Genomic DNA, 13765 nt, shown 5'->3' with positions numbered 1-13765 from the left:
GAATTATTTTGCTTACTTTATTTCTCAGGCTCTGACATTTTCCTTTTCTAATCTAATCTATGTCATGCTTCATCTTGCTCCCATGTGTTTTATTGTATGTCCTAGCATTATTTTGAAGGGATCTATGTAGTCCTGATCCCAGAGAAGATCTGTCTCATAGTTTAAGATTCACATAATCCTGATCCAACAGGTAATCCATCCCATGTTTTAACTGATTTAATGTAAAGAACGTGTTCTGTGTTTTCGTCCGAATCCTGAGTTCGTTTATTGCTGAACCCAAGTCCTGACCTTGCTAAACCTCTACTTCACATTTTATTAGCGTTCCTGGAAAGTCCAGTTAAATCCACCTAGATTACTGATTTATCCACTACAGGTACTAGTTTGATAAAAATCAGAGTTTCCTTTCTTCAGCTCCCTCCTCCCACCCATCACCTGGTTCCCCCTCCCCACCCCATTTAAACTACAAGCAAAAGCAGTCTGAGTGTTTTAAAAGACTGCATGAGTGTGATTATCAAGAGGGAACAGGATAGAGAAAGAAGCTTTTGTTATGGGGAGCAGCTTCATTATCATGAGAACAACGAGGCTGCTGAGATACCAATACTGGCTTCACACGACCTGAATGTTTACAGTGGCAAAGCACTGGTATGCAAGTGATATGAAAACCAATTGTGAAGAGGTAAGGTTTCCGTTAAGTTCAGTTGGTTTAAACCACCAACTTTACTGGTGCTACATCAAAAGAGAAGCTCTCATATTGTATTGTGAACACTACATTAGCATCTACACTCTCCTGGTGTCTTAGTCCAAGGCATGCTTGCAGAATACTCCAGTGTAATTGACAATGTTTTATATTGTGTGGCTATTGCAAGTGGGGGAGACTGGGCTTTGTAATTAAACTCTTTGATATATGTTACAGTTCAACTTACTGTCACCAGAGCAAATTTGTAACAAATCTTCATATGTAAATCTGTTGGTCGTGTTTATTTTTGGAACTCCTTTATTAAAGCTGAAGTGATACAGAAAAGTGCGTTTGTCAGTTGAGGTTTGATTCTAGAGTAAGCCGAGAAATCGGGAGAGAAGGTTCCATAATCCACTGAGGCTAAAAGGTGTGATACAGTACTAAACAAGTCTCTAATCCTGATCGTGCAGCTAATCCAGCCCATATTTTTGACTTGTTCTCTTAACTACTTTGGTGTCATGTTTCTCCCAATTTCGAGGATTAATCCATGTGTTGCTTCTAAAGCTGGATTCAATCATGTAGACACTCCTGTGTTTTATTGCTGACACGGATCCAATCTGTGATATTGGTCTCAGTTCAATAGTTGCTTCATCTACACCATGTTTTAGCCGTGTCTTGGAGCAGATATCTTCATCATCCCATTGCTCGCTCTCTTCAGTGCGTTTATCCTAATCCAATAAATATTCCATCACATGTTTTAATTGTGATCTAAACCTGCCCAGTGTTTTAGATCTGTCTCTGTACGTGCGGTCTGCAGTATGTTACCTTATGTCTTGTAGTCCACCTAATCTAAATCCTTTCTCCTATTTTCTGTTTTGGCTTAGTGTCTAGTCTTCCTTTATTGTCAATGCAGCCATGTTTAAGCCTAGGTTACACACAAATCTTAGGTCTAGTGTGTAATGGGGAAATCAGAAGACAACTTTCTTTGGTTTTTAAAGTTTTTAAATTAGTTGAATTATTTCAGGCCTTGATCACTGTGAATCTAATCAAATATATTAGTTTTTTTATTCAACATGTCCTGTGTGCTTTGCTTTAGTCACGGTAATGTGAATAGCTAGCAACAATAACTTGTATCTATGTGGAAGCATTTACTCAATAAAATATTCCAAGCAGCTTCACAGGAGCACTGTAAAACAAACTATGACACTGAACCACAAGGGATAATACTAGGACAAGAAGCCTCAAAGCTTTATCAACAAGGTAGTTCCTTAAAGGAGGAAAAATGTAAGAGGTTTAGAGAGGAAATTCTGTTGTTTGGGTGCTAGGCTGCTGAAGGCATTTAACATTGGAGATGTAAATAATGCCAGAATTAGGGTGACAAAGATACATCGGAGACATTTTGGGCTGGAGGAGATTACAGAGACAAGAGTTTCAGTGACAGCATCTGACATAGAACAAGCCCACTAAATGATTTCAAAGCAAAGATGAACACTTCTACAATGAGGTATTGCCTAATCAGGAACGTTGGGTGAATGGGATTTAACGTACTTTAAGGATATGGGCAGCTCCGTGTTGGATAGTGTTATGGTTACAAAGGGTAGAGTGTGGGAGGTGGAATAGAGTGATATTGCATTGGTTGAAGCAGGTGATCCTAGTGATGTAAATGCTAGCTTACTTTGGGATCAAGCTTACTTTGGAGTCACAGGCAGTTAGTTGACAGGGAGAGGGAATGGATTTGATAGCCAGGGAATATAGTTAGTACTGAGGGTCAAAGCAATAGCTTTGTTCTTTCCAATTTTTAACTAGGGGATATTTCTGCTCATTTCAATGCAGAATGTCTAATGAACAATCTAGTCATTTAGTAATAGTGATGTCATGTGCATACATGTCAAAACTAACATTGCACCCTTAGTGTTGTTGCTGAGGGCCAACATGTAAATAAGAACTAAGACAAGGATAGATTCTCAAGGAATACTTGAGGTGACTGAGTGTGAAGCATGAAGAGACACCCTTATAACTAATTCTATGATTAGAGAGCTAAGACTGAGACTAAGGAAGGAGCACCAAATTGCACAACAGTAGAGAAATGTTGGAGGAGGATGGTGTGGGCGAGTCTTAAAGGCTGCTGCCAAATTGGCAAATAGGATTAAGGAGAATCCAAAGGAATTCTACAAATATATTAAGGACAAAGTGGTATCTAGGGAGAGAATAGAACCAATTAAAGATCAGTAAGGCCACCTACATGTGGAACTGCGGGAGATGGGGGAGATACAAAATGAGTATTTTGCATCAGTGTTTGCTGTGGAGAAGGATATTGAAGATCGAGAACGTGGCGGGGAAATAAATAGCAACATCTTGAAAAATGGCTGTATTTCAGAGGAGGTGCTGGATGGTTTAAAATGCATGAAGATGGAAAAAATCCCTGGAACCTGGTCAGGTGTACCCTAGAACTCTGACAGAAGCTAAGGAAGTGATTGCTAGACCCCTTGCTGAGATATTTGTATCACCGATATTCACAGATGAGGTGTCAGAAGACCGGAAGTTGGCTAATGTGGTGTCACTACTTAGGAAAAGTGAGAAGGAAAGATCAGGGAACTATAGACCGGTGAGCCTGATTAGTAGTGGGCAAGTTGTTGGAGGGAATCCTGAGGGGCAAGATTTACATGTGTTTGGAAAGGCAAGGACTGATTCAGGATAGGTTTTGTATGTGGGAAATCATGACTGACTAACTTGATTGAGTTTTTTGAAGAAGTAATGAAGTGGATTGATGTGGGCTGAGGAGTGGACATGATCTGTATGGGCTTCAGTAAGGCATTCAATAAGGTTCCCCATGGGAGACTGGTCAGCAATACAGGAAGAACTAGCCATTTAGTTATAAAACTGGCTCAAAGGTAGAAGACAGAAGGTGGTGGTGGAGGGCTGCTTTTCAGGCTGGAGGCCTGTGACCAGCAGTGTGCCACAAGGATCAGTACTGAGTCAATGGTTTTTCATCATTTATACAAATGATTTGCATGTGAACGTAGCAGATATGGTTAATAGGTTTGCAGATGACACCAAAATTGGACAGCGAAGAAGATTATCTGAGAGTACAATGGGTTCTTGATCAGATGGTCCAGTGGACTGAGGAGTGGCAGATGGACTTTAATTTAGATAAATGTGAGGTGCTGTATTTTGGAAAAGCAAATCAGAGCAGGACTTGCACACTTAATGGTTAGGTCTTGGGGAATGTTGCTGAATAAAGAGACCTTGGAGTGCAGGTTCATAGTTCCTTGAAAGTGGAGTCACAGGTAGTTAGGTTAATGAAGAAGGTGTTTTGTTTTGGTTTGCTTCTCTTTATTGCGCATTGAATATAGGAGTTGGGAGGTCATGCTGTGGTTATACAGGACATTGGTTAGGCCACTACTGGAATACAGTCACTTCTTCTATAACACAATGGTTGCATTCTTATGCAACCCTGTGTTATAGAAAAATTGCGCTTTAGAAACCATGCTTAAAGTGTTGGTGCTATAACCATGTTTCAGACAACACGCCTTTTAAAAGTGCACATTCTAGAAACAGCGTACCCAATTTAGCAATTGCGTTACAGCGAACTCATGTTGACAAAATGCACATTTTAACAGAACAACCTGTAATGCTTGCAATTCTAGTCTCCCTGCTATAACAAGGATGTTGTGAAACTTGAAAGCGTTCAGAAGAGATTTACAAGGGATATTGCCAGCTTTGGAGGGGTTGAGCTGTAGGGAGATGCTGAATAGGCTGGGGCTATTTTCCCTGGAGCATCAGAGGTTGAGGGGTGACCTTTAGAAAGGTTTATAAAATCATGAGGGGCATGAATAGGGTAAATAACCAAGGTCTTTTCCCAAGTATAGTGGAGTCCATATTAGAGGGCATAGGTTTAAGACGACAGAGGTAAGATTTAAAAAGGACCTAAGGGATAACTTTTTCATGCAGAGGGTGGTACATGTATGGAATGAGCTGCCAGAGGAATTGGTGGAGGCTGGTACAATTATAACATTTAAAAGGTGTCTGGATTGTTGCATGAATAGGAAGGGTTTGGAGGATTATGGGCCAAATGCTGGCAAATGGGACTAGATTAGGTAAGGATATCTGGTTGGCATGGATGAGTTGAACCGAATAGACTGTTTCTGTGCTGTACAACTTCATGAAGCTCTAAGTTGAGGAGGGAGAGTTTACTATTGCCACATTCACATGTTTGTGACTTTGGTTAAAAGCATTTTGATACTGTGGCAGGCATGAACATCTATTTGAAGGGATTTAAACGTATACAAACACTTGAGAGGAACAGCACATATAAAGAGCTTGGAGATGGGGCAGTAGGTCACAATGACAGTGGGATCCAGGGTAGTTACCGTTTTAAAGTTTTCCCTTCTGCTTTTGTTCTGAAATTCGGTTTGCACGTTTAAATCTCACATTTGCAATGCTTTTTTTCTCGATCCTCTGCTTGATTTGCCCTATGCTTTTGCCTCAATCTATGCTTTCTGAGTTTTTTATTCTGGTTCTGTATGTGTGTATTTATATATTTTGCTTTTGGAGTTTTTTATGCTGCTCCATTCCACACTTGATCTCAATCCCGTGTTAGAAAATATAACTGTATATTTTTTGACATTATTTGCACGTGTTGTGCTCTGATTTTATTCTTTGATCTCATTTCAGTATTTCCTCTCCTTGTAATAAGTTTGATCTCTTCTTATTGTTCCACACACGTTTCTTTGTGTCTACATTATGTGCTCAATTCACAGAGTTAGTTTTGGATCCACAACCTTTTAACTTCAAGGCAAGATTGTTCTCAACTGAGCAAGATATTATACCATTTGTTTGGCCCTGAAAGACTAACTGTATGTTATTCAATCTTGCCTAGCTTTCACCCTATCACACATTCGTCTTTTTTGACCTTATCCAACCATCTGTTGCTCAAAGCCTAACTTTTCGCAGCTCTGATGAAAGATTACAGACCTGAAACATTATCTCTGTTTCTTTCCAAGGGTGCTGCCATAATCTGCTTGAGTATTTCCAGCATTTTCTGCTTTTTATTTTAGGCATGTATAAAATAAATAGCTCAGAATTGCATTCCTCCTGAGGCAACTCAAGGTGTTTCACGTAGAGTTAATGAATTGGAAACGTAGTGACTATTTGACAATTTTGTAGATACGATCTTATTCCATGTGGTAACCCAATGCATTTAGAATTAATCTATCTAGTGTTCAGGTCCCGTTCTCTTCAAGGTTTTCCCTCAGTTTGGCACCAATTTTGTATTGTTGACTCTGCTCTACATTTTAAAGATAGAAATGTCAGAAAAAAGATTTGCATATCTTCTTCTAAACTGCTTTTAATCAGAGGACTTTGTTTCCCACCATACATTCTTTAGTAATGTACGTTTGGAATAAACAATCTAAGTTGATGCCCAATGTGGGTTTTCAGCCTACAGTTTTCTCTTTTACAGAAAGAACCTTACCAGTTGAGTCAAACTGACACTCTATCAATCCATTGTACTCTTTACTACCTTCCCTCACTCTCCTCTCTCTGACCTATCACCTCCATCCCTACCCCCATTCACCTATTGTACTCTATGCTATTTTCTACCCACCTCCACCCCCCTCTCGTTTATCTCCCCACTCTGCAGGCACCCAGCCTCTATTCCTGATGAAGGGCTTTTGCCTGAAACGTCGATTTTCCTGCTCCTCGGATGCTGCCTGACCTGCTGTGCTTTTCCAGCACCACTCTAATCTAGACTCTGGTTTCCAGCATCTGCAGTCCTTTTTTTTTACCTACACTATCAATCCAGTTCAATTAGAGATGCTCTACCCCAGGTTTTAGTCTTACTCAAACAGAGGTAGTCTGCAGAGCTCCCAGGTAAAGCAGAAATTCCTTACCATGGAAGAATTCATGTAAATTCTGTTCTGCGTCGTAACGGCTCAACCTTCAAACTTGGGCACAAACACACACACACCAAGTTGTGGCTGTTTAAAACTGCAAGCAATGCTTTAGGAAAAAGATCAATTAGAGTTGAGAGCAGAGGGTTCTATATGGTAATGTTTGAGTTACAGACTTGTAGAGCTGCCAAGGTCCATATTATGGTTAAGTTTTCAATAGATATTTAAGATGGTTTTCTTAAAACATCTCGTAAAGAAAGTGAACCGAAACTTAACTAAATCATTTATTATTAATCATTGGTTTAGACAATTATATCAGACACTGATACATTTTTTGGATATTCCTGTTTTACTTGGCTGTTATTCTCTCCATGTTCCATGCGTTTGGACACGATAGCTATTTCATTCCAAGAAACGTTTTCCTTTTGCCTGTGTGTGAGCTGTTGTCATTTAATTCATGAACATGTATATAAAGACAGTGTGGTGCAAAGTATGTTGTGTCTCAGGACTAATCTATCTCATCTGTTTGGTTTAGTCTTCAAAGAAACTGCTGGACATCCCAAAGTGAATTTACAGGGAATAAAGAATTTAAAAGGGTTAGTTGTCATTATTATAATGTAGTAAACACTGTAGCCAATTCATACACAGCAAACAGCCACAAACAACTACATGATGATTACCATGACATCTAATGATGATTCAGCGATTAAATATTGATCAGGGCTCCAGGTATTACACCCACTGCTCCTTTTTTCAAAGATGTTTTTCAATGGATGTTTTTCCATCCAGCTAAGAGGACAGATTGGGCTTCATCTGAAAGAGGTACCACTAACAATGCAGCACTCACTGAGTACTGTATTGGAATGGCAGCCTCAAATTTTCTGCAGGTGAATCTGTCACATGAGCTGTTGGTCTCTTCTCACCTTTCTGGATTTTTAAAAAATAAGCAAGGGATGTGGGCATTTCACAAAGACCAGGAGTTGATGTCCTAATGCCCTTGAGAAGCTGACTTCATGAATCTCTGTAGCCTGTCTGGTAACAGTTTGGCACAATTGAGTAGCTTGCTAGGCCACTTCAGAGGGCAGTAATTAGTCGGCCACATTGCTGTGGGTCGTAAGTCATGTGCAGGCCAGACCAGGTAGGGATGGCTGAATTCAGTTAGTGAACCTGTTAGGTTATATGACCAGGCAAAAGTGAGGACTGCAGATGCTGAAGATCAGAATCTAGATTAGAGTGGTGCTGGAAAAGCACAGCAGGTCAGGCAGCATCTGAGGAGCAGGAAAATCGACGTTTCAGGCAAAAGCTCTTCATCAGGAATAGAAGCAGGAAGTCTCCAGTGTGATCAGGTTTTCGCACCTCACATTTCCTTCCTTTGCAAATCATTTTAATACTCTGCCCTCTAGTTATTGATCCTTTTTACAAGTGGGATCAGTTTCTCCCTATCTAATTTGTCCAGCCCCATCATGAGTTTGAAAACTTCTATAAGATCTGCTCTTAGTCTCTGGGGAACATAGAGTCGTAGAGGTCTACGGCACAGAAAAAGGCTCTACACTTTAAGTCTGAGCCAGTCAAAATCTATTCTAATCTGTTATTTCCAGCACTTGGCCCATAGCCTTAATGTGGAGACAGTGAGGTCTGCAAATGCTGGAGATCAGAGTTGAGTGTGTCGCTAGGAAAGTGCAGCAGGTCAGGCAGCATCTGAGGAGCAGGAATGTGAAGGGCTCCGGCCCGTAACATTGATTTTCCTGCCCTTCGGGTGCTGCCTGACCTGCTGTGCTTTTCCAGCACCACACTCTCTCAACCATAGCCTTAATGTGCCTTGAAATTGTCAGTGTACCACAAAGAGCTGAAAATGTGTTGCTGGAAAAGCGCAGCAGGTCAGGCAGCATCCAAGGAACAGGAGAATCGACGTTTCGGGCATCAGCCCTTCTTCAGGAATCCTGAAGAAGGGCTCATGCCCGAAACGTCGATTCTCCTGCTCCTTGGATGCTGCCTGACCTGCTGCGCTTTTCCAGCAACACATTTTCGGCTCTGATCTCCAGCATCTGCAGTCCTCACTTTCTCCTCAGAGTGTAACACAAAGACACTACTTCAATGTGAGGAAGGTTTCTGTGTCCATCCTTACAGACAGCGTTCCAGATTCCCACCACCATCTGTGTGTAAAGGGTTTCCCTCACGTCCCCACCTCCCCCTTACCTTTTTAAATCTATGTCCTGTCGTCATTGATCCCTCCACCAAGGGGAAAAGTTTCTTCCATTCTGCCCTGTCCATGCCCCTCGTGATTTTGTAAATCCGACTAACTCCCCTGCTCCAAGGAAAACAAGCCTGGTCTGTCCAATCGCTCTTCATAACTGAAACTCTCCAGCCCAGGCAACGTCCTGGTAAATCTCCTCTGCATCTTAAAAGTAAACTCCATGTGTAGAGAAGGGGGAAAAAAACAAGTTTGAATGCAAAATAGCTTTTATGTTTAAAAAGGGGTGGCACAGTGGCTAGTGGTTAGCACTGCTGCCTCAAGCACCAGGAGCTCTGGTTCGATTCCAGCCTCTGGTGACTGTCTGTGTGGAGTTTGCACATTCTCCCTGTGTCTGTGTGGGTTTCTGCTGGGTGCTCCGGTTTCCTCCCACAGTCTAAAGATTTGCAGTTTGGGTAGATCAACCTTACCAAATTACCTCATAGTGTCAAGGATTATACAGGCTAGGTGGGTTAGCTACAGTAAATACAGGTTTATATGGATAGACTGGGGGTGAGATGATGTGCAGAGGGTTGGTGCAGACTCAAAGGGCTGAATGGCGTCTGAGCTGTAGGGATTCTGTGATTCTATAACAACCTCTCCAGTGCAATCCCATTTTTCCTATAATGTTACTGGGGAGTGTTGCTGAACAGAGTGGCCTTGGGGTGCAAGTTCATAGTTTCTTAGTCTCCATAGTGCATGGAGTCCCATGCACACAGGGTATTGAAGAAGGCGTTTGGTAAACTTGTCTTTATTGGTCAGTGCATTGAGTACAGGAGTTGGGAGGTCATGTTGCGGCTGTACAGGACATTGGTTCGGCCGCTTTTGGAATACAGTCGCTTCTATAACGCAATGGTTCCATTCTTGTGTAACCCCATGTTCTAGAAAAATCGCGCTTTAGAAATAGCACTTAGAGTGTTGGCACTGTAATTGTGTTACAGCCAACATACATTTTAAAAGATCATGCTTTAGAAACACACGTTATAGCAGAATAATCTGTACTGCATGCAGTTCTGGTCTCCCTGCTGTAAAAAGGATGTTGTGAAAATTGAAAGGTTTTGGACAAGATTTACAAGGATGTCGCCAAGGTTGGAGGGCTTGAGCTATAGGGAGAGGCTGAATAGGCTGGGGCTGCTTTCCCTGGAGCGTCAGAGACTGAGGATGACCTTTTTATAGAGGTTTATAAAATCATGAGGACCATGGATAGAGTAAATAACTAAGATCTTTTTCCCAGGGTAGGGAGTCCAAAACTAGAGAACATTGGTTTAAGGCGAGAGGGGAAAGATCTAAGAGAAAGCTTTTTCACACAGAGGGTGGTACGTGTATGGAATGAGCTGCCAGAGGATGTGGTGGAGGCTGGTACAATTACGTATTTTAAAAGGCATCTGGATGGGTATATGAATAAGAAGGGCCAAGTGCTGGCAAATGGACTAGATTAATTTAGGATATCTAGTCAGCACTGGATTGAAGGGTCTGATTCTGTGCTTTACATCCCTGTGATTCTATATGAATTCCAGAAGTGCATACAAAACTCTAGCTGTGGCCAAATCAGCGTAACTCCCTTCAACTCCATGCCTTGGCTAATGAAGACAAGTATCCCATATGCCAACTTAACCACTTTGTCGACCTGTCTTGCCATTAAGGGACTGGTGAACATGCACACCACGGCCTCGCTATGGGAATGCTCCCAGACTGAACAATCTGTCCTCATAATTGAAACTTCTCATCTCTAGAACCGTTCTTGTAATTGTCTTCTTTATCTTTTGCAGTGCATTCTCATTCCTCCTATAGTGCGACATCCCGAGTCGGGAATGTGGTGCTGGAAAAGCACAGGTGGTCAGGCAGCATCCGAGGAGTATAATTCCTGATGAAGGGCTTATGCCCAAAATGTCAATTCTCCTGCTCCTCAGATGCTGCCTGACCTGCTGTGTTTTTCCAGCATCACACTCTCTACTCTGATTTCCAGCATCTGCACTCCTCACTTTCTCCCATCGTGTGACACCCAGCACTGTACACAAAGCTTTTAGCTGAATTCTAACAATTGTGTGCAAGTTGACCATCACCTCTTTGTTCTTGTGCTCCACCATACCCTTACTAATAAAACACAGTATGTTGTACAGTTTATTGGCTGCTCCAGCTATTTTGCTACCTTCACTGGCCTGTGCACATATATACCCAGGTCCCTTTGCTGCTGGACCCTGTTTAGAATTGTACCCCTTGTGTGATATTGTCCATCAATGTTTTTCCTACTAAAGTGCATCACCTCCTACTTCTCTGCATTGAACTTTATTTGCTGGCTATCTGCACACTTTACCAAGATTTGTACTCTTCTTGACGTTCTACACTGTCCTCAATATTTACATTGCTTCTAGGTTTTGATTATCCGCAGACCTTGAAATTGCTCCCTACACTCCAAGGTCTAATCATATTAACACGCATCAGGAAAAGTAACTGAAATTATATATTGAAAAAGACCTTGAATGTTTGTTAAGTCTGTCATCTGTTAGAATGACCACGTTGGTTTCAGATCTTTCATATGAAAATCGCAAAAATCATTAAAAGTTCACTTGAGAATGTAACTTTTTTTTTAAAAAAAGGTTTTGTGATTTACATATGAGAAAACTGAAACCAACATGTTAATTCTAAAAGATGAGAGACTTAACAAACAATCCAAGTCTTTTTCAATATATAATTTCAGTTACATCACACTGTAAACTTCTGCTATAAATTCTGTGTCTTACAACCGTATACTCCACAACCACCTGATGAAGGAGCAGCGCTCCGAAAGCTAATATGCTTCCAATTAAACCTGTTGGACTATAACCTGGTGTTGTGTGATTTTTAACTTTCGACATTTTTCCATTTGACTTGAGGTTTGGAGTAATAAGGAGAGGCCAGTTAGGCTGGGACTTATTTCACTGGAGCTTGGGTTGTGAGGTGACTTTATTGAGGTTTATGAAATCATCATTAGGGGCATAGATAAGGTGAATAGCCAATGCCTTTTCCAAGTTTATGGGAATCCAAAACTAGAAGGCATAAATTTAAAGTGAGAGGAGAAAGATTTAAAAGGGACCTGAGTGGCAATATTTTCACCCAGAGGGTGGTGCATGTATGGAATGTGTTGCCAGAGGAAGTGGTAGAGGTGGGTATGATTACAGCGTTTAAAAGACATTTTCACAGGTATATGGATATCAAAGGTTTAGAGGGAAATGGGCCAAGCATGGGCTTATGGGACTAGTTCTGTTTGGGAAGCTTGGTCAGCTTGAATGAGTTGGACTGAATGGTCTGTTTCTGTGCTGTATGACTCTATGATTACTAACTCTGTTCTAAATAACTGTTTCTAGAAGCTTCTTGACCACTGAAGTTAAACTGACTGCTCTGTAATTGGTGAGCATATCCTTGCGCCCTTTTTTTTGAACAAGGGCGTGATGCTTGGAACTCTCCATTATTCTCGAGTCTCCCGTGTCCCTGCAATTTCCATTTACTCCTTTCAATATTCTTGGATTCACCTCATTCCGTCCCAGTGTCTTGTCAACTTTAAGTACCAATAGTTTATCCAAAACCTCTTCCTTATCAACTCTAAACCCTTTAGTGATAGAGTTTCTTCCAGTGGCATCATGTCTTGTTATCATCCTTAGTAAAGACAGATACAAAATATTAATACCATACCCTTGCTTTCTGCCTCCATGTGTAGAACCTCCTTTTAATTCCAGGCACTACTCCTTATTGAACTTTTACTATTTATATACAAACATAAGACTTTGGGATGCCTCTTTATGTGGTTGCTAGTCTTTTGTCATAATTCCTCTTTGATTTTTGAAAATGAGTTCTCTGTCTCCTCTGAAACTTCTGTATTCTTTTTGGTTCTCAATTGCATTTCCTACCTGATGCCCATCATAAGTATACTTTTTCTTCTATCTTAATTTCTATCTTCTTTCTCATGTAGGGAATTCTGGATTTGTTTGTTTTGCCTTTTTTTCTAGTTTGAGGGAAGACACCTTGACTGTGCCTGAACCATCTTCATTTTGAAGGTCATCCATTGTACAATTACCGTTTACCTGCCAATCTTTTGTCCCATCCCACTCAGCTCTGTTCTTGTCCAATTACATCTGGCTCTTCAACAACTGATTTTTCTTACTCTGGATTGACCATTGTATCATTCAATGATGGTAGTGAATGACATTGATCACTATCTGTTATGAAGATGTGCGTGTCCTGTACTTTTTAGAGAGTTAAAAGCTAGCAGTGATGGCACCAAGTGTTCTCAATAAAACACAATGTAACCTGCTCCAGCCACCAGGGTAGCTGGTTGCCTGGAAATAACAAAACAGATTTAAATGAGGCCAATTAGTTTAAATTATACACAAAAATACACAAATTCCAATCAAGTTTGAATTGAGTATATTGACAATCTTAAAAGCCAATGACACAATCCGATGCTTTGGGGTATAAGACTGGGGGAAATTAAACAGTTGGGAGGAGAACTGCCAAGTCAACAACATCTGCACACAGCCCAGAAAATAGCTCTCCTTAAAAGGTACTTTAATCGATCAGTAATCTGTGAAGCAGAATTCCCAAGAAGAAGACAGGAATTCAGAGAAAGTTTGAGATAAGAAGCGTTGTTTTGTAAATCTTAGTTGAGAGTTTTATCGGACCAGTATTAGAGAAGGGAAGGTAAAAGATAGGTTAAAAGAAAGACTTGTAAATCGTAGTTAGTTAATTATTCTCTGTTGTACTTTAAGAAATAGTTAATTTTTACTTTAACTAGTTCTTCACCTCTCGAATTTTCACAGATTACTGCACGCGATAAATCTTTTCTGTGTTGCTGGTTTTAAATTAAGCAGGAGAGTTTGCCCTGTGTCGTAACACTATCTTCTAAAGTAGTAGTGTTTTTACCACTACTGGATCCGCTGGTTCCACCTTATTTCCAAGAACCAGTCCAACAGTGCATCCTTTTTTTATGATTAG

At 40.8% G+C, this 13765-nt stretch overlaps 1 protein-coding gene across 1 annotated transcript in view; it reads left to right on the top strand.

Moving 5' to 3' along the window:
• The first annotated feature begins 259 nt into the window (after nt 1–259).
• The window catches only part of maml3 (mastermind-like transcriptional coactivator 3), a 532838-nt gene continuing 519332 nt past the window's right edge, over nt 260–13765 (top strand). The window contains exon 1 of the mRNA XM_072584105.1: nt 260–676. Within this exon, the coding sequence (XP_072440206.1) occupies nt 620–676 (57 nt within the window). The 5' untranslated portion in view covers nt 260–619. The remainder of the gene's footprint in view (nt 677–13765) is intronic.

The sequence above is a fragment of the Chiloscyllium punctatum genome, chromosome 14 (genome assembly GCF_047496795.1).
Source record: "Chiloscyllium punctatum isolate Juve2018m chromosome 14, sChiPun1.3, whole genome shotgun sequence".
NCBI lineage: Eukaryota > Metazoa > Chordata > Chondrichthyes > Orectolobiformes > Hemiscylliidae > Chiloscyllium > Chiloscyllium punctatum.
Note: the sequence above shows the minus strand (reverse complement) of the source record. Positions and strands in the feature narration are given on the sequence as shown.